The 21,094-nt window shown below is 46.8% G+C and overlaps 1 protein-coding gene across 1 annotated transcript in view; it reads right to left on the bottom strand.

Annotated features, from left to right (window-relative positions):
* Positions 1 to 825: 825 nt before the first annotated feature.
* The window catches only part of LOC106059656 (uncharacterized), a 46,695-nt gene continuing 26,426 nt past the window's right edge, over positions 826 to 21,094 (bottom strand). The window contains exon 7 of the mRNA XM_056011141.1: positions 826 to 1,115. Within this exon, the coding sequence (XP_055867116.1) occupies positions 826 to 1,115 (290 nt within the window). The remainder of the gene's footprint in view (positions 1,116 to 21,094) is intronic.

The raw sequence follows: 21,094 nt of genomic DNA, 5'->3' as shown, positions 1-21,094 counted from the left end.
TTTATATAAAACTAAAATTAATTAGTTTCTACTTATTTTTTAACTAATTTGTTGCTTATTTGTTAATTTTGTGTTGTGATGTTGCTTATCTGTCCTGTCATGTAGTTAATTGTTGCCTGTCTTGTAGTTAATTGTTGCCTGTCTTGTAGTTAATTGTTGCCTGTCTTGTAGTTAATTGTTGCCTGTCTTGTAGTTAATTGTTGCCTGTCTTGTAGTTAATTGTTGCCTGTCTTGTAGTTAATTGTTGCCTGTCTTGTAGTTAATTGTTGCCTGTCTTGTAGTTAATTGTTGCCTGTCTTGTAGTTAATTGTTGCCTGTCATGATTACGACAGATTTCTCTGCAGATGCCTGGGTTTCTTGTGCGGGTGTATTTCAATGTGATTAACTCCCAACCAAACAAGCACATCTGTTTTAACACGTCAAGAGACAAGTCCTAACACCGTTGAACAATTTAAATAAAGGTTTAATCCACAAAAGGCCACAGTCGATGTCTCTGTCCATAAATACATACTACCCTTATGAAATTATATCACCAACTCACCAACTGATTTTCTGTCTCCAAGTAGCCTCTAAGACATAGCGTCACTAGTTGTGTTTAAAATCCGTCCATTATGGTGCGTCTCTACATAAACTAAAAATACTAACTGTCTAACAGTGTCCAAAACGAAGAGTCACACTTTTTTTTTTAAATCCACCCTGCACTTCGATAATATTACATTAAATACTGCAATTATAGGTGGTCGATTTGTATGCTGGTCACACGAAATGTTCTTCTAGTGTCGTCCCCTAAAAAAAACTGTTTTAACGTTAACAATTGTTTATTTTTTATAAAGACTTACATGATTTAATGCCCATGGCCAATGTTTTAACTGCATTGCCTGAGTAACAGTAGTAGATTCCTTGATCTTTACACTTTGTTTTGTTTATTACTACTGACGTCAATGATTTCCTAGAGTTAACAAGAAGATTGTTTTCGTGCTTGATGCTTGCATTAACCCCCGAGCAGTTCAAGGAAGTCCTAGTATCAGGGAATGTTAAAAATTGAAAAGTTTCCCCTTCACCTGATACATTGTTGACTGTAAAAATAACTTGAGTTTGGTTGTTGGCTTGTTTTTCTGTGGAATAAAAAAATAATACCAGAAAAAACGATCTGCTTCTAAATGAAGTTTAACAATCTGTATACAAAAAGAAACAGCCTCAGTTCCGTTTTAACTACTTCATGTTTGTAACAATGTGACAGGTGGGGAAAATGTGACGTGTGTTTGGCACGTTTAATGTCTAGGGGATGATTATTTTTAAAGCTATCACACACCAACCTATCAGCATATGAATCGGGAGCAGACACGCAACGAGACGAAGCAATGAAAGATAGATACAAAAGTTAAAATAAAGAATATTTATTTACATAAATATACATATAAGGATAAAAAAAGGGGAGGGTTTGCATCTATCTCTAGTATATTCTATGTTTAATCATCACTCTTGCACCTATTAAGAGAGTATGTCACTTTGTCCTCTGACTTAGCTGGTATTCCTGTTGATGTCGCAGCTGGCTGTGTCCTGGCTTGAGGTTCTGCAGCTGGAGGTGGCGCTCTAGCGGATAGAGGGACGCCGGTGATATAGTTCTTGTGGAGTCTCAATCCCCAAAATCTAATATCTGTAGTGGGCACAGTAGGGCGGGTGGCCGGCTACCGTGGGCACAAGGTTACTGCGGGCAGAGCGGATCTGCCGTGGGCAGCGTAGTTGACAGGATATGTCCAGTGAGTTGCAGAGGGTTGGCGTAGCTATGACGTCTCACACAGATCTGGTCTATAGGGACGTCGCACCTAATAGCATGACAGGTGGGCTGTCAAATAGGCGGGCAATGCCGATAGCGCCGAGCAGTAGAGTTGAGTAGATCTCAGTAGGCAAATGCAGCGCTGAATAGCACTAAACACATAGGCAGTAGTTGAGTGGCGTCGAGTAGACACTGAACAGCAAATAGCAAATAAATAGGCAATAGGTCAGTGAGCTAATGCAGTGCTGAAGAGCACTAAGCACAAAGATAGTAGGTGATTCTTGATATCAGCTAAATACAGTGCTGAATAGCACTAAGCATCTAAATAGGAGGTGATTCTCGATAGCCAATAAATAGGCAGGTAAGTAATCCGATAAATAGGCAGGTAACTCTTGATAGCAATTACAGTGCTGAATAGCACTTAGAATCTAAATAGGCAATTGCAGCGCTGATTAGCACTAAGCACAACTGCAGGTAAATAGATCGTTGATCCAATAAAAGGCAATAGGTATTCCTCTAGGAGGGAGAATAAGTGATATAGTCCAGACTCGATAGCTCAGCTCGAATGAGAAATGAAAAAGGGTCTGGCTTGAGTTGGTTCACTTTATATAAGCCTGGAAAGTGCGGGCGGACACAGGAAATGCCCTAGGCTAAAATTTATCTTACACGTGGGTGGATTTGACTCGAGGTGGGAGCCGCACCTTGGAATATCACGCGGTGTGTTGACCAGGGTAATCTCTTAGATCAAAGAGAGATGTGAGAGAAGGGGGGGGGGAGAAGGATTAGCTTGCATTCAAACCAAGGTGGTGTCAACTGCGGCCGTCAGTCAGACATCCGGCGGATAAGACAAAAGAGATAGTGTGGTTATCTTTCCCCGATCAAGGGCAGATAAATGAAAGGACTGGCCTAGTTTTCTTCCAAGGTGGTGGACTAAGGTCTAGCCTGGAGAGAAAAAGGTGGGGCGGGTGGATGATTTAGGGGTAGGATGGACAAATAATTAAAATAAAATAAATAAATAATGAAAAATAATAATAAATGCTGTGATAATTTAGAGTGACTGACAGCGAGTTTTTGACTTGTCACATACGCCGCCGCCAAGATGGATCTATCGCAGAAAGATCCATAAAGTGCGAGCAGACTGATGTCACTCTAACTTTAAGATCAGTTGTCATCACAGCTTTAGAAAAAAAAAATCTGGGAAAATAAAGGGGTAGCCATGCCAGGAGGAGAGTCTGTCCAAGTTTGTCCGTGGTCTACTTCCCGTCCCTGATTATGTAGTCACCTGGGTGAAACACGTGGGGCTGCTTGGGAGAGTAGATTGGGCGATTGGATGAGTTATATTTCCGTCCTGGGGCGGATTGGGGAGGGTGATTGGGGTTTAGGCGGGGTGCCCAAGGCTCGTGTGCCCGTTGGGGCTTACCTCCAAAGCCGCTGTGAGGCGCTTCTTCACGAGAGTAAGTGGTCAGCTTACCTCGGTTTCGTCTGACACGATCAATGTCAGGGAAGAGTGGCCTGATAAAGAATGTGGAGTTCTGATCGAGAACGTCCCCACGAGTGCGACCATTCGGCTTACATCGTGGCTTCCTGACACGGTCAATGCCAGGAGAAGGTTGATATTGATTGGTGGCTGAGGAGCCACGAAGAGAAATGTTTTCACGAGCGCGTGGGTTCGGCTTACCTCGTGACTTCCTGACATTATCAATGCCAGGGGAAGGTTGATTTGGAATGGGGGCTGAGGAGACATGAAAAGGAGTGAGACCACGAGAGCAAGGGTTCATCTTACCTCGGGGCATCCTGACACTGTCAATGTCAGAGGAATGTTGCTTAATTGTGGCTGAGTAGCCTGGGTCAAGTAGACCCTAACGAGTGTGCGGGCACACTTTAACTCGTGACTTCCTAGCAGTGTCAATGCCAGGGCGGAGTGGTTTGAGCTTCGCTGATGAGTCGGGACTAGGCGTGTTAGTGTGGCGACCAGGGTTTCCAACCTGCTGGTTGCTGCCACGTCTCTGCTTCGTCGATCTACCGACGGGCAGAGAGAAGTACGGTTTGTTGACTACTCCAAGAGGGACATATTTGGAGCCTAGAATGAAGTCATATACTGGCGTGTCCATGACGGCTGCGTCAATGGTGCCGTGTACGTACTTGCATTCTACGTGGACCCTAGCAATAGGAAAAATCTTTGGAGGAATCTCACGGTCAAGGGACTGAATCGTCACAGTTCTATCTGTGAGATCAGCCGGATCAACCAGTGCTTTGCAGATAACTGAGCTTACCGCACAGCCTGTGTCAAATAGGGACCGGACGTACCGTCCGTTAACCAGAATCTTCTCTATCCCGGGGGAAGATGAGACAGGGTGAGGAAGTGCCGGTAGGACTTCCGTTTTCCTAGAGCCAAGGGCAGTGTGTTCAGGGGCCACAGTCAGTGTTGATATGACGTATGGGTCGCCCGCTGTTCTATCAGTCTGTGTTTGCTGATTAGACGCAGAGGGTTTGGGGACCGCGGTCATTACTGAAATGGTCTGTGAGGCCTGCTGCTTTTGGCGGTTGGGTTGGTGGCTACGCATGCTGTTGTTGCAGTCACGGTAGGCACGGTTAGGTTTGTTGCCACGCGTGCTGTTGTTACAGTCACGGTGGGCTTGGTTGTTCTGGTCATGACGAGGCTTACGTGCTGGAAAGTTGCCGTTTTTGTGCAAGGCTGGTTGTTGGACTGGTGCCTTTTTAGGTTGGGGTTGGCTTGGGGGCATGGGCTGAATTGGGGCGTCGCAGTTTGCAGGACTATTAGACTGAGCAGGAGGGTTGGGCTGGGTGGACAATGTGGAATCATCGAGAGGAGGGATATCAGGTATGAAAGCTTCATCCTTGGCAGCAACTTCTGTGTCCGTTTGGGCAGTGTACCCGCTTTGGATGTAAGTCGTGGTTTTGCTCTCCTCTGCTTCCTGGTCTTGTCTTGCCGGTGTGGTGTTCAGCTCCAAACTCTGCGGCCTATAGCTCTGTCTGATTTCTGGTGTTTCCTGTGCATGGGCTTTGTCCAATTCTTCCATTTCTTGCTTGAATTTTCTTTCATTGTTAATCAACCGGCGTACGATGTCTTCCACCTTGGGGTCTTCATATCCAAGGAGTATCATAATCTCCTCAACTTCAGAATCTAATTCTGTTGAGTCCATGATAATAGAGGACGGATTAGAAAAGGTATGAAATGGAATAGCGGAAAGGGCCACTGGAGAGCAATTGCTCCTGAGTTACAGGAAAAAGTGCAGAAGGAATGTGGTGTCTGCCTAAGTTAATCACAAAGTTCCTGCAAGGAAATGTTACACATGAAATGCAATAATAGTAATAAATAAAATATGACAGAAGTGACACTCTTGATAATGCGAAGTGATGATACTTATAAATATTTTTAGAAAAAATTATCGATATGAAATTTAGTTATTGCTGCCTGTTCGTGCCTGCTGTACTAATGGGTTAAATCCAGGACGGGCTCGCCAAAATGTGACAGGTGGGGAAAATGTGACGTGTGTTTGGCACGTTTAATGTCTAGGGGATGATTATTTTTAAAGCTATCACACACCAACCTATCAGCATATGAATCGGGAGCAGACACGCAACGAGACAAAGCAATGAAAGATAGATACAAAAGTTAAAATAAAGAATATTTATTTACATAAATATACATATAAGGATAAAAAAGGGGAGGGTTTGCATCTATCTCTAGTATATTCCATGTTTAATCATCACTCTTGCACCTATTAAGAGAGTATGTCACTTTGTCCTCTGACTTAGCTGGTATTCCTGTTGATGTCGCAGCTGGCTGTGTCCTGGCTTGAGGTTCTGCAGCTGGAGGTGGCGCTCTAGTGGATAGAGGGACGCCGGTGATATAGTTCTTGTGGAGTCTCAATCCCCAAAATCTAATATCTGTAGTGGGCACAGTAGGGCGGGTGGCCGGCTACCGTGGGCACAAGGTTACTGCGGGCAGAGCGGATCTGCCGTGGGCAGCGTAGTTGACAGGATATGTCCAGTGAGTTGCAGAGGGTTGGCGTAGCTATGACGTCTCACACAGATCTGGTCTATAGGGACGTCGCACCTAATAGCATGACAGGTGGGCTGTCAAATAGGCGGGCAATGCCGATAGCGCCGAGCAGTAGAGTTGAGTAGATCTCAGTAGGCAAATGCAGCGCTGAATAGCACTAAACACATAGGCAGTAGTTGAGTGGCGTCGAGTAGACACTGAACAGCAAATAGCAAATAAATAGGCAATAGGTCAGTGAGCTAATGCAGTGCTGAAGAGCATAAACACAAAGATAGTAGGTGATTCTTGATATCAGCTAAATACAGTGCTGAATAGCACTAAGCATCTAAATAGGAGGTGATTCTCGATAGCCAATAAATAGGCAGGTAAGTAATCCGATAAATAGGCAGGTAACTCTTGATAGCAATTACAGTGCTGAATAGCACTTAGAATCTAAATAGGCAATTGCAGCGCTGATTAGCACTAAGCACAACTGCAGGTAAATAGATCGTTGATCCAATAAAAGGCAATAGGTATTCCTCTAGGAGGGAGAATAAGTGATATAGTCCAGACTCGATAGCTCAGCTCGAATGAGAAATGAAAAAGGGTCTGGCTTGAGTTGGTTCACTTTATATAAGCCTGGAAAGTGCGGGCGGACACAGGAAATGCCCTAGGCTAAAATTTATCTTACACGTGGGTGGATTTGACTCGAGGTGGGAGCCGCACCTTGGAATGTCACGCGGTTATTTGACCTGGGTAATCTCTTAGATCAAATAGAGATGTGAGAGAAGGGGGGGGGGAGAAGGATTAGCTTGCATTCAAACCAAGGTGGTGTCAACTGCGGCCGTCAGTCAGACATCCGGCGGATAAGACAAAAGAGATAGTGTGGTTATCTTTCCCCGATCAAGGGCAGATAAATGAAAGGACTGGCCTAGTTTTCTTCCAAGGTGGTGGACTAAGGTCTAGCCTGGAGAGAAAAAGGTGGGGCGGGTGGATGATTTAGGGGTAGGATGGACAAATAATTAAAATAAAATAAATAAATAATGAAAAATAATAATTAATGCTGTGATAATTTAGAGTGACTCTGACAGCGAGTTTTTGACTTGTCACATACGCCGCCGCCAAGATGGATCTATCGCAGAAAGATCCATAAAGTGCGAGCAGACTGATGTCACTCTAACTTTAAGATCAGTTGTTATCACAGCTTTAGAAAAAAAAATCTGGGAAAATAAAGGGGTAGCCATGCCAGGAGGAGAGTCTGTCCAAGTTTGTCCGTGGTCTACTTCCCGTCCCTGATTATGTAGTCACCTGGGTGAAACACGTGGGGCTGCTTGGGAGAGTAGATTGGGCGATTGGATGAGTTATATTTCCGTCCTGGGGCGGATTGGGGAGGGTGATTGGGGTTTAGGCGGGGTGCCCAAGGCTCGTGTGCCCGTTGGGGCTTACCTCCAAAGCCGCTGTGAGGCGCTTCTTCACGAGAGTAAGTGGTCAGCTTACCTCGGTTTCGTCTGACACGATCAATGTCAGGGAAGAGTGGCCTGATAAAGAATGTGGAGTTCTGATCGAGAACGTCCCCACGAGTGCGACCATTCGGCTTACATCGTGGCTTCCTGACACGGTCAATGCCAGGAGAAGGTTGATATTGATTGGTGGCTGAGGAGCCACGAAGAGAAATGTTTTCACGAGCGCGTGGGTTCGGCTTACCTCGTGACTTCCTGACATTATCAATGCCAGGGGAAGGTTGATTTGGAATGGGGGCTGAGGAGACATGAAAAGGAGTGAGACCACGAGAGCAAGGGTTCATCTTACCTCGGGGCATCCTGACACTGTCAATGTCAGAGGAATGTTGCTTAATTGTGGCTGAGTAGCCTGGGTCAAGTAGACCCTCACGAGTGTGCGGGCACACTTTAACTCGTGACTTCCTAGCAGTGTCAATGCCAGGGCGGAGTGGTTAGAGCTTCGCTGATGAGTCGGGACTAGGCGTGTTAGTGTGGCGACCAAGGTTTCCAACCTGCTGGTTGCTGCCACGTCTCTGCTTCGTCGATCTACCGACGGGCAGAGAGAAGTACGGTTTGTTGACTACTCCAAGAGGGACATATTTGGAGCCTAGAATGAAGTCATATACTGGCGTGTCCATGACGGCTGCGTCAATGGTGCCGTGTACGTACTTGCATTCTACGTGGACCCTAGCAATAGGAAAAATCTTTGGAGGAATCTCACGGTCAAGGGACTGAATCGTCACAGTTCTATCTGTGAGATCAGCCGGATCAACCAGTGCTTTGCAGATAACTGAGCTTACCGCACAGCCTGTGTCAAATAGGGACCGGACGTACCGTCCGTTAACCAGAATCTTCTCTATCCCGGGGGAAGATGAGACAGGGTGAGGAAGTGCCGGTAGGACTTCCGTTTTCCTAGAGCCAAGGGCAGTGTGTTCAGGGGCCACAGTCAGTGTTGATATGACGTATGGGTCGCCCGCTGTTCTATCAGTCTGTGTTTGCTGATTAGACGCAGAGGGTTTGGGGACCGCGGTCATTACTGAAATGGTCTGTGAGGCCTGCTGCTTTTGGCGGTTGGGTTGGTGGCTACGCATGCTGTTGTTGCAGTCACGGTAGGCACGGTTAGGTTTGTTGCCACGCGTGCTGTTGTTACAGTCACGGTGGGCTTGGTTGTTCTGGTCATGACGAGGCTTACGTGCTGGAAAGTTGCCGTTTTTGTGCAAGGCTGGTTGTTGGACTGGTGCCTTTTTAGGTTGGGGTTGGCTTGGTGGCATGGGCTGAATTGGGGCGTCGCAGTTTGCAGGACTATTAGACTGAGCAGGAGGGTTGGGCTGGGTGGACAATGTGGAATCATCGAGAGGAGGGATATCAGGTATGAAAGCTTCATCCTTGGCAGCAACTTCTGTGTCCGTTTGGGCAGTGTACCCGCTTTGGATGTGAGTCGTGGTTTTGCTCTCCTCTGCTTCCTGGTCTTGTCTTGCCGGTGTGGTGTTCAGCTCCAAACTCTGCGGCCTATAGCTCTGTCTGATTTCTGGTGTTTCCTGTGCATGGGCTTTGTTTAATTCTTCCATTTCTTGCTTGAATTTTCTTTCATTGTTAATCAACCGGCGTACGATGTCTTCCACCTTGGGGTCTTCATATCCAAGGAGTATCATAATCTCCTCAACTTCAGAATCTAATTCTGTTGAGTCCATGATAATAGAGGACGGATTAGAAAAGGTATGAAATGGAATAGCGGAAAGGGCCACTGGAGAGCAATTGCTCCTGAGTTACAGGAAAAAGTGCAGAAGGAATGTGGTGTCTGCCTAAGTTAATCACAAAGTTCCTGCATGGAAATGTTACACATGAAATGCAATAATAGTAATAAATAGAATATGACAGAAGTGACACTCTTGATAATGCGAAGTGATGATACTTATAAATATTTTTAGAAAAAATTATCGATATGGAATTTAGTTATTGCTGCCTGTTCGTGCCTGCTGTACTAATGGGTTAAATCCAGGACGGGCTCGCCAAAATGTGACAGGTGGGGAAAATGTGACGTGTGTTTGGCACGTTTAATGTCTAGGGGATGATTATTTTTAAAGCTATCACACACCAACCTATCAGCATATGAATCGGGAGCAGACACGCAACGAGACGAAGCAATGAAAGATAGATACAAAAGTTAAAATAAAGAATATTTATTTACATAAATATACATATAAGGATAAAAAAAGGGGAGGGTTTGCATCTATCTCTAGTATATTCTATGTTTAATCATCACTCTTGCACCTATTAAGAGAGTATGTCACTTTGTCCTCTGACTTAGCTGGTATTCCTGTTGATGTCGCAGCTGGCTGTGTCCTGGCTTGAGGTTCTGCAGCTGGAGGTGGCGCTCTAGCGGATAGAGGGACGCCGGTGATATAGTTCTTGTGGAGTCTCAATCCCCAAAATCTAATATCTGTAGTGGGCACAGTAGGGCGGGTGGCCGGCTACCGTGGGCACAAGGTTACTGCGGGCAGAGCGGATCTGCCGTGGGCAGCGTAGTTGACAGGATATGTCCAGTGAGTTGCAGAGGGTTGGCGTAGCTATGACGTCTCACACAGATCTGGTCTATAGGGACGTCGCACCTAATAGCATGACAGGTGGGCTGTCAAATAGGCGGGCAATGCCGATAGCGCCGAGCAGTAGAGTTGAGTAGATCTCAGTAGGCAAATGCAGCGCTGAATAGCACTAAACACATAGGCAGTAGTTGAGTGGCGTCGAGTAGACACTGAACAGCAAATAGCAAATAAATAGGCAATAGGTCAGTGAGCTAATGCAGTGCTGAAGAGCATAAACACAAAGATAGTAGGTGATTCTTGATATCAGCTAAATACAGTGCTGAATAGCACTAAGCATCTAAATAGGAGGTGATTCTCGATAGCCAATAAATAGGCAGGTAAGTAATCCGATAAATAGGCAGGTAACTCTTGATAGCAATTACAGTGCTGAATAGCACTTAGAATCTAAATAGGCAATTGCAGCGCTGATTAGCACTAAGCACAACTGCAGGTAAATAGATCGTTGATCCAATAAAAGGCAATAGGTATTCCTCTAGGAGGGAGAATAAGTGATATAGTCCAGACTCGATAGCTCAGCTCGAATGAGAAATGAAAAAGGGTCTGGCTTGAGTTGGTTCACTTTATATAAGCCTGGAAAGTGCGGGCGGACACAGGAAATGCCCTAGGCTAAAATTTATCTTACACGTGGGTGGATTTGACTCGAGGTGGGAGCCGCACCTTGGAATGTCACGCGGTTATTTGACCTGGGTAATCTCTTAGATCAAAGAGAGATGTGAGAGAAGGGGGGGGGAGAAGGATTAGCTTGCATTCAAACCAAGGTGGTGTCAACTGCGGCCGTCAGTCAGACATCCGGCGGATAAGACAAAAGAGATAGTGTGGTTATCTTTCCCCGATCAAGGGCAGATAAATGAAAGGACTGGCCTAGTTTTCTTCCAAGGTGGTGGACTAAGGTCTAGCCTGGAGAGAAAAAGGTGGGGCGGGTGGATGATTTAGGGGTAGGATGGACAAATAATTAAAATAAAATAAATAAATAATGAAAAATAATAATTAATGCTGTGATAATTTAGAGTGACTCTGACAGCGAGTTTTTGACTTGTCACATACGCCGCCGCCAAGATGGATCTATCGCAGAAAGATCCATAAAGTGCGAGCAGACTGATGTCACTCTAACTTTAAGATCAGTTGTTATCACAGCTTTAGAAAAAAAAATCTGGGAAAATAAAGGGGTAGCCATGCCAGGAGGAGAGTCTGTCCAAGTTTGTCCGTGGTCTACTTCCCGTCCCTGATTATGTAGTCACCTGGGTGAAACACGTGGGGCTGCTTGGGAGAGTAGATTGGGCGATTGGATGAGTTATATTTCCGTCCTGGGGCGGATTGGGGAGGGTGATTGGGGTTTAGGCGGGGTGCCCAAGGCTCGTGTGCCCGTTGGGGCTTACCTCCAAAGCCGCTGTGAGGCGCTTCTTCACGAGAGTAAGTGGTCAGCTTACCTCGGTTTCGTCTGACACGATCAATGTCAGGGAAGAGTGGCCTGATAAAGAATGTGGAGTTCTGATCGAGAACGTCCCCACGAGTGCGACCATTCGGCTTACATCGTGGCTTCCTGACACGGTCAATGCCAGGAGAAGGTTGATATTGATTGGTGGCTGAGGAGCCACGAAGAGAAATGTTTTCACGAGCGCGTGGGTTCGGCTTACCTCGTGACTTCCTGACATTATCAATGCCAGGGGAAGGTTGATTTGGAATGGGGGCTGAGGAGACATGAAAAGGAGTGAGACCACGAGAGCAAGGGTTCATCTTACCTCGGGGCATCCTGACACTGTCAATGTCAGAGGAATGTTGCTTAATTGTGGCTGAGTAGCCTGGGTCAAGTAGACCCTCACGAGTGTGCGGGCACACTTTAACTCGTGACTTCCTAGCAGTGTCAATGCCAGGGCGGAGTGGTTAGAGCTTCGCTGATGAGTCGGGACTAGGCGTGTTAGTGTGGCGACCAAGGTTTCCAACCTGCTGGTTGCTGCCACGTCTCTGCTTCGTCGATCTACCGACGGGCAGAGAGAAGTACGGTTTGTTGACTACTCCAAGAGGGACATATTTGGAGCCTAGAATGAAGTCATATACTGGCGTGTCCATGACGGCTGCGTCAATGGTGCCGTGTACGTACTTGCATTCTACGTGGACCCTAGCAATAGGAAAAATCTTTGGAGGAATCTCACGGTCAAGGGACTGAATCGTCACAGTTCTATCTGTGAGATCAGCCGGATCAACCAGTGCTTTGCAGATAACTGAGCTTACCGCACAGCCTGTGTCAAATAGGGACCGGACGTACCGTCCGTTAACCAGAATCTTCTCTATCCCGGGGGAAGATGAGACAGGGTGAGGAAGTGCCGGTAGGACTTCCGTTTTCCTAGAGCCAAGGGCAGTGTGTTCAGGGGCCACAGTCAGTGTTGATATGACGTATGGGTCGCCCGCTGTTCTATCAGTCTGTGTTTGCTGATTAGACGCAGAGGGTTTGGGGACCGCGGTCATTACTGAAATGGTCTGTGAGGCCTGCTGCTTTTGGCGGTTGGGTTGGTGGCTACGCATGCTGTTGTTGCAGTCACGGTAGGCACGGTTAGGTTTGTTGCCACGCGTGCTGTTGTTACAGTCACGGTGGGCTTGGTTGTTCTGGTCATGACGAGGCTTACGTGCTGGAAAGTTGCCGTTTTTGTGCAAGGCTGGTTGTTGGACTGGTGCCTTTTTAGGTTGGGGTTGGCTTGGTGGCATGGGCTGAATTGGGGCGTCGCAGTTTGCAGGACTATTAGACTGAGCAGGAGGGTTGGGCTGGGTGGACAATGTGGAATCATCGAGAGGAGGGATATCAGGTATGAAAGCTTCATCCTTGGCAGCAACTTCTGTGTCCGTTTGGGCAGTGTACCCGCTTTGGATGTGAGTCGTGGTTTTGCTCTCCTCTGCTTCCTGGTCTTGTCTTGCCGGTGTGGTGTTCAGCTCCAAACTCTGCGGCCTATAGCTCTGTCTGATTTCTGGTGTTTCCTGTGCATGGGCTTTGTTTAATTCTTCCATTTCTTGCTTGAATTTTCTTTCATTGTTAATCAACCGGCGTACGATGTCTTCCACCTTGGGGTCTTCATATCCAAGGAGTATCATAATCTCCTCAACTTCAGAATCTAATTCTGTTGAGTCCATGATAATAGAGGACGGATTAGAAAAGGTATGAAATGGAATAGCGGAAAGGGCCACTGGAGAGCAATTGCTCCTGAGTTACAGGAAAAAGTGCAGAAGGAATGTGGTGTCTGCCTAAGTTAATCACAAAGTTCCTGCAAGGAAATGTTACACATGAAATGCAATAATAGTAATAAATAGAATATGACAGAAGTGACACTCTTGATAATGCGAAGTGATGATACTTATAAATATTTTTAGAAAAAATTATCGATATGGAATTTAGTTATTGCTGCCTGTTCGTGCCTGCTGTACTAATGGGTTAAATCCAGGACGGGCTCGCCAAAATGTGACAGGTGGGGAAAATGTGACGTGTGTTTGGCACGTTTAATGTCTAGGGGATGATTATTTTTAAAGCTATCACACACCAACCTATCAGCATATGAATCGGGAGCAGACACGCAACGAGACGAAGCAATGAAAGATAGATACAAAAGTTAAAATAAAGAATATTTATTTACATAAATATACATATAAGGATAAAAAAAGGGGAGGGTTTGCATCTATCTCTAGTATATTCTATGTTTAATCATCACTCTTGCACCTATTAAGAGAGTATGTCACTTTGTCCTCTGACTTAGCTGGTATTCCTGTTGATGTCGCAGCTGGCTGTGTCCTGGCTTGAGGTTCTGCAGCTGGAGGTGGCGCTCTAGCGGATAGAGGGACGCCGGTGATATAGTTCTTGTGGAGTCTCAATCCCCAAAATCTAATATCTGTAGTGGGCACAGTAGGGCGGGTGGCCGGCTACCGTGGGCACAAGGTTACTTCGGGCAGAGCGGATCTGCCGTGGGCAGCGTAGTTGACAGGATATGTCCAGTGAGTTGCAGAGGGTTGGCGTAGCTATGACGTCTCACACAGATCTGGTCTATAGGGACGTCGCACCTAATAGCATGACAGGTGGGCTGTCAAATAGGCGGGCAATGCCGATAGCGCCGAGCAGTAGAGTTGAGTAGATCTCAGTAGGCAAATGCAGCGCTGAATAGCACTAAACACATAGGCAGTAGTTGAGTGGCGTCGAGTAGACACTGAACAGCAAATAGCAAATAAATAGGCAATAGGTCAGTGAGCTAATGCAGTGCTGAAGAGCATAAACACAAAGATAGTAGGTGATTCTTGATATCAGCTAAATACAGTGCTGAATAGCACTAAGCATCTAAATAGGAGGTGATTCTCGATAGCCAATAAATAGGCAGGTAAGTAATCCGATAAATAGGCAGGTAACTCTTGATAGCAATTACAGTGCTGAATAGCACTTAGAATCTAAATAGGCAATTGCAGCGCTGATTAGCACTAAGCACAACTGCAGGTAAATAGATCGTTGATCCAATAAAAGGCAATAGGTATTCCTCTAGGAGGGAGAATAAGTGATATAGTCCAGACTCGATAGCTCAGCTCGAATGAGAAATGAAAAAGGGTCTGGCTTGAGTTGGTTCACTTTATATAAGCCTGGAAAGTGCGGGCGGACACAGGAAATGCCCTAGGCTAAAATTTATCTTACACGTGGGTGGATTTGACTCGAGGTGGGAGCCGCACCTTGGAATGTCACGCGGTTATTTGACCTGGGTAATCTCTTAGATCAAAGAGAGATGTGAGAGAAGGGGGGGGGAGAAGGATTAGCTTGCATTCAAACCAAGGTGGTGTCAACTGCGGCCGTCAGTCAGACATCCGGCGGATAAGACAAAAGAGATAGTGTGGTTATCTTTCCCCGATCAAGGGCAGATAAATGAAAGGACTGGCCTAGTTTTCTTCCAAGGTGGTGGACTAAGGTCTAGCCTGGAGAGAAAAAGGTGGGGCGGGTGGATGATTTAGGGGTAGGATGGACAAATAATTAAAATAAAATAAATAAATAATGAAAAATAATAATTAATGCTGTGATAATTTAGAGTGACTCTGACAGCGAGTTTTTGACTTGTCACATACGCCGCCGCCAAGATGGATCTATCGCAGAAAGATCCATAAAGTGCGAGCAGACTGATGTCACTCTAACTTTAAGATCAGTTGTTATCACAGCTTTAGAAAAAAAAATCTGGGAAAATAAAGGGGTAGCCATGCCAGGAGGAGAGTCTGTCCAAGTTTGTCCGTGGTCTACTTCCCGTCCCTGATTATGTAGTCACCTGGGTGAAACACGTGGGGCTGCTTGGGAGAGTAGATTGGGCGATTGGATGAGTTATATTTCCGTCCTGGGGCGGATTGGGGAGGGTGATTGGGGTTTAGGCGGGGTGCCCAAGGCTCGTGTGCCCGTTGGGGCTTACCTCCAAAGCCGCTGTGAGGCGCTTCTTCACGAGAGTAAGTGGTCAGCTTACCTCGGTTTCGTCTGACACGATCAATGTCAGGGAAGAGTGGCCTGATAAAGAATGTGGAGTTCTGATCGAGAACGTCCCCACGAGTGCGACCATTCGGCTTACATCGTGGCTTCCTGACACGGTCAATGCCAGGAGAAGGTTGATATTGATTGGTGGCTGAGGAGCCACGAAGAGAAATGTTTTCACGAGCGCGTGGGTTCGGCTTACCTCGTGACTTCCTGACATTATCAATGCCAGGGGAAGGTTGATTTGGAATGGGGGCTGAGGAGACATGAAAAGGAGTGAGACCACGAGAGCAAGGGTTCATCTTACCTCGGGGCATCCTGACACTGTCAATGTCAGAGGAATGTTGCTTAATTGTGGCTGAGTAGCCTGGGTCAAGTAGACCCTCACGAGTGTGCGGGCACACTTTAACTCGTGACTTCCTAGCAGTGTCAATGCCAGGGCGGAGTGGTTAGAGCTTCGCTGATGAGTCGGGACTAGGCGTGTTAGTGTGGCGACCAAGGTTTCCAACCTGCTGGTTGCTGCCACGTCTCTGCTTCGTCGATCTACCGACGGGCAGAGAGAAGTACGGTTTGTTGACTACTCCAAGAGGGACATATTTGGAGCCTAGAATGAAGTCATATACTGGCGTGTCCATGACGGCTGCGTCAATGGTGCCGTGTACGTACTTGCATTCTACGTGGACCCTAGCAATAGGAAAAATCTTTGGAGGAATCTCACGGTCAAGGGACTGAATCGTCACAGTTCTATCTGTGAGATCAGCCGGATCAACCAGTGCTTTGCAGATAACTGAGCTTACCGCACAGCCTGTGTCAAATAGGGACCGGACGTACCGTCCGTTAACCAGAATCTTCTCTATCCCGGGGGAAGATGAGACAGGGTGAGGAAGTGCCGGTAGGACTTCCGTTTTCCTAGAGCCAAGGGCAGTGTGTTCAGGGGCCACAGTCAGTGTTGATATGACGTATGGGTCGCCCGCTGTTCTATCAGTCTGTGTTTGCTGATTAGACGCAGAGGGTTTGGGGACCGCGGTCATTACTGAAATGGTCTGTGAGGCCTGCTGCTTTTGGCGGTTGGGTTGGTGGCTACGCATGCTGTTGTTGCAGTCACGGTAGGCACGGTTAGGTTTGTTGCCACGCGTGCTGTTGTTACAGTCACGGTGGGCTTGGTTGTTCTGGTCATGACGAGGCTTACGTGCTGGAAAGTTGCCGTTTTTGTGCAAGGCTGGTTGTTGGACTGGTGCCTTTTTAGGTTGGGGTTGGCTTGGTGGCATGGGCTGAATTGGGGCGTCGCAGTTTGCAGGACTATTAGACTGAGCAGGAGGGTTGGGCTGGGTGGACAATGTGGAATCATCGAGAGGAGGGATATCAGGTATGAAAGCTTCATCCTTGGCAGCAACTTCTGTGTCCGTTTGGGCAGTGTACCCGCTTTGGATGTGAGTCGTGGTTTTGCTCTCCTCTGCTTCCTGGTCTTGTCTTGCCGGTGTGGTGTTCAGCTCCAAACTCTGCGGCCTATAGCTCTGTCTGATTTCTGGTGTTTCCTGTGCATGGGCTTTGTTTAATTCTTCCATTTCTTGCTTGAATTTTCTTTCATTGTTAATCAACCGGCGTACGATGTCTTCCACCTTGGGGTCTTCATATCCAAGGAGTATCATAATCTCCTCAACTTCAGAATCTAATTCTGTTGAGTCCATGATAATAGAGGACGGATTAGAAAAGGTATGAAATGGAATAGCGGAAAGGGCCACTGGAGAGCAATTGCTCCTGAGTTACAGGAAAAAGTGCAGAAGGAATGTGGTGTCTGCCTAAGTTAATCACAAAGTTCCTGCAAGGAAATGTTACACATGAAATGCAATAATAGTAATAAATAGAATATGACAGAAGTGACACTCTTGATAATGCGAAGTGATGATACTTATAAATATTTTTAGAAAAAATTATCGATATGGAATTTAGTTATTGCTGCCTGTTCGTGCCTGCTGTACTAATGGGTTAAATCCAGGACGGGCTCGCCAAAATGTGACAGGTGGGGAAAATGTGACGTGTGTTTGGCACGTTTAATGTCTAGGGGATGATTATTTTTAAAGCTATCACACACCAACCTATCAGCATATGAATCGGGAGCAGACACGCAACGAGACGAAGCAATGAAAGATAGATACAAAAGTTAAAATAAAGAATATTTATTTACATAAATATACATATAAGGATAAAAAAAGGGGAGGGTTTGCATCTATCTCTAGTATATTCTATGTTTAATCATCACTCTTGCACCTATTAAGAGAGTATGTCACTTTGTCCTCTGACTTAGCTGGTATTCCTGTTGATGTCGCAGCTGGCTGTGTCCTGGCTTGAGGTTCTGCAGCTGGAGGTGGCGCTCTAGCGGATAGAGGGACGCCGGTGATATAGTTCTTGTGGAGTCTCAATCCCCAAAATCTAATATCTGTAGTGGGCACAGTAGGGCGGGTGGCCGGCTACCGTGGGCACAAGGTTACTTCGGGCAGAGCGGATCTGCCGTGGGCAGCGTAGTTGACAGGATATGTCCAGTGAGTTGCAGAGGGTTGGCGTAGCTATGACGTCTCACACAGATCTGGTCTATAGGGACGTCGCACCTAATAGCATGACAGGTGGGCTGTCAAATAGGCGGGCAATGCCGATAGCGCCGAGCAGTAGAGTTGAGTAGATCTCAGTAGGCAAATGCAGCGCTGAATAGCACTAAACACATAGGCAGTAGTTGAGTGGCGTCGAGTAGACACTGAACAGCAAATAGCAAATAAATAGGCAATAGGTCAGTGAGCTAATGCAGTGCTGAAGAGCATAAACACAAAGATAGTAGGTGATTCTTGATATCAGCTAAATACAGTGCTGAATAGCACTAAGCATCTAAATAGGAGGTGATTCTCGATAGCCAATAAATAGGCAGGTAAGTAATCCGATAAATAGGCAGGTAACTCTTGATAGCAATTACAGTGCTGAATAGCACTTAGAATCTAAATAGGCAATTGCAGCGCTGATTAGCACTAAGCACAACTGCAGGTAAATAGATCGTTGATCCAATAAAAGGCAATAGGTATTCCTCTAGGAGGGAGAATAAGTGATATAGTCCAGACTCGATAGCTCAGCTCGAATGAGAAATGAAAAAGGGTCTGGCTTGAGTTGGTTCACTTTATATAAGCCTGGAAAGTGCGGGCGGACACAGGAAATGCCCTAGGCTAAAATTTATCTTACACGTGGGTGGATTTGACTCGAGGTGGGAGCCGCACCTTGGAATGTCACGCGGTTATTTGACCTGGGTAATCTCTTAGATCAAAGAGAGATGTGAGAGAAGGGGGGGGGAGAAGGATTAGCTTGCATTCAAACCAAGGTGGTGTCAACTGCGGCCGTCAGTCAGACATCCGGCGGATAAGACAAAAGAGATAGTGTGGTTATCTTTCCCCGATCAAGGGCAGATAAATGAAAGGACTGGCCTAGTTTTCTTCCAAGGTGGTGGACTAAGGTCTAGCCTGGAGAGAAAAAGGTGGGGCGGGTGGATGATTTAGGGGTAGGATGGACAAATAATTAAAATAAAATAAATAAATAATGAAAAATAATAATTAATGCTGTGATAATTTAGAGTGACTCTGACAGCGAGTTTTTGACTTGTCACATACGCCGCCGCCAAGATGGATCTATCGCAGAAAGATCCATAAAGTGCGAGCAGACTGATGTCACTCTAACTTTAAGATCAGTTGTTATCACAGCTTTAGAAAAAAAAATCTGGGAAAATAAAGGGGTAGCCATGCCAGGAGGAGAGTCTGTCCAAGTTTGTCCGTGGTCTACTTCCCGTCCCTGATTATGTAGTCACCTGGGTGAAACACGTGGGGCTGCTTGGGAGAGTAGATTGGGCGATTGGATGAGTTATATTTCCGTCCTGGGGCGGATTGGGGAGGGTGATTGGGGTTTAGGCGGGGTGCCCAAGGCTCGTGTGCCCGTTGGGGCTTACCTCCAAAGCCGATGTGAGGCGCTTCTTCACGAGAGTAAGTGGTCAGCTTACCTCGGTTTCGTCTGACACGATCAATGTCAGGGAAGAGTGGCCTGATAAAGAATGTGGAGTTCTGATCGAGAACGTCCCCACGAGTGCGACCATTCGGCTTACATCGTGGCTTCCTGACACGGTCAATGCCAGGAGAAGATTGATATTGATTGGTGGCTGAGGAGCCACGAAGAGAAATGTTTTCACGAGCGCGTGGGTTCGGCTTACCTCGTGACTTCCTGACATTATCAATGCCAGGGGAAGGTTGATTTGGAATGGGGGCTGAGGAGACATGAAAAGGAGTGAGACCACGAGAGCAAGGGTTCATCTTACCTCGGGGCATCCTGACACTGTCAATGTCAGAGGAATGTTGCTTAATTGTGGCTGAGTAGCCTGGGTCAAGTAGACCCTCACGAGTGTGCGGGCACACTTTAACTCGTGACTTCCTAGCAGTGTCAATGCCAGGGCGGAGTGGTTTGAGCTTCGCTGATGAGTCGGGACTAGGCGTGTTAGTGTGGCGACCAGGGTTTCCAACCTGCTGGTTGCTGCCACGTCTCTGCTTCGTCGATCTACCGACGGGCAGAGAGAAGTACGGTTTGTTGACTACTCCAAGAGGGACATATTTGGAGCCTAGAATGAAGTCATATACTGGCGTGTCCATGACGGCTGCGTCAATGGTGCCGTGTACGTACTTGCATTCTACGTGGACCCTAGCAATAGGAAAAATCTTTGGAGGAATCTCACGGTCAAGGGACTGAATCGTCACAGTTCTATCTGTGAGATCAGCCGGATCAACCAGTGCTTTGCAGATAACTGAGCTTACCGCACAGCCTGTGTCAAATAGGGACCGGACGTACCGTCCGTTAACCAGAATCTTCTCTATCCCGGGGGAAGATGAGACAGGGTGAGGAAGTGCCGGTAGGACTTCCGTTTTCCTAGAGCCAAGGGCAGTGTGTTCAGGGGCCACAGTCAGTGTTGATATGACGTATGGGTCGCCCGCTGTTCTATCAGTCTGTGTTTGCTGATTAGACGCAGAGGGTTTGGGGACCGCGGTCATTACTGAAATGGTCTGTGAGCCCTGCTGCTTTTGGCGGTTGGGTTGGTGGCTACGCATGCTGTTGTTGCAGTCACGGTAGGCACGGTTAGGTTTGTTGCCACGCGTGCTGTTGTTACAGTCACGGTGGGCTTGGTTGTTCTGGTCATGACGAGGCTTACGTGCTGGAAAGTTGCCGTTTTTTGTGCAACGCTGGTTGTTGGACTGGTGCCTTTTTAGGTTGGGGTTGGCTTGGGGGCATGGGCTGAATTGGGGCGTCGCAGTTTGCAGGACTATTAGACTGAGCAGGAGGGTTGGGCTGGGTGGACAATGTGGAATCATCGAGAGGAGGGATATCAGGTATGAAAGCTTCATCCTTGGCAGCAACTTCTGTATCCGTTTGGGCAGTGTACCCGCTTTGGATGTGAGTCGTGGTTTTGCTCTCCTCTGCTTCCTGGTCTTGTCTTGCCGGTGTGGTGTTCAGCTCCAAACTCTGCGGCCTATAGCTCTGTCTGATTTCTGGTGTTTCCTGTGCATGGGCTTTGTCCAATTCTTCCATTTCTTGCTTGAATTTTCTTTCATTGTTAATCAACCGGCGTACGATGTCTTCCACCTTGGGGTCTTCATATCCAAGGAGTATCATAATCTCCTCAACTTCAGAATCTAATTCTGTTGAGTCCATGATAATAGAGGACGGATTAGAAAA

Source organism: Biomphalaria glabrata, chromosome 14 (genome assembly GCF_947242115.1).
Source record: "Biomphalaria glabrata chromosome 14, xgBioGlab47.1, whole genome shotgun sequence".
In the NCBI taxonomy this organism is placed as follows: Eukaryota; Metazoa; Mollusca; class Gastropoda; family Planorbidae; genus Biomphalaria; species Biomphalaria glabrata.
This window is presented reverse-complemented; position numbering and strand designations above follow the sequence as displayed.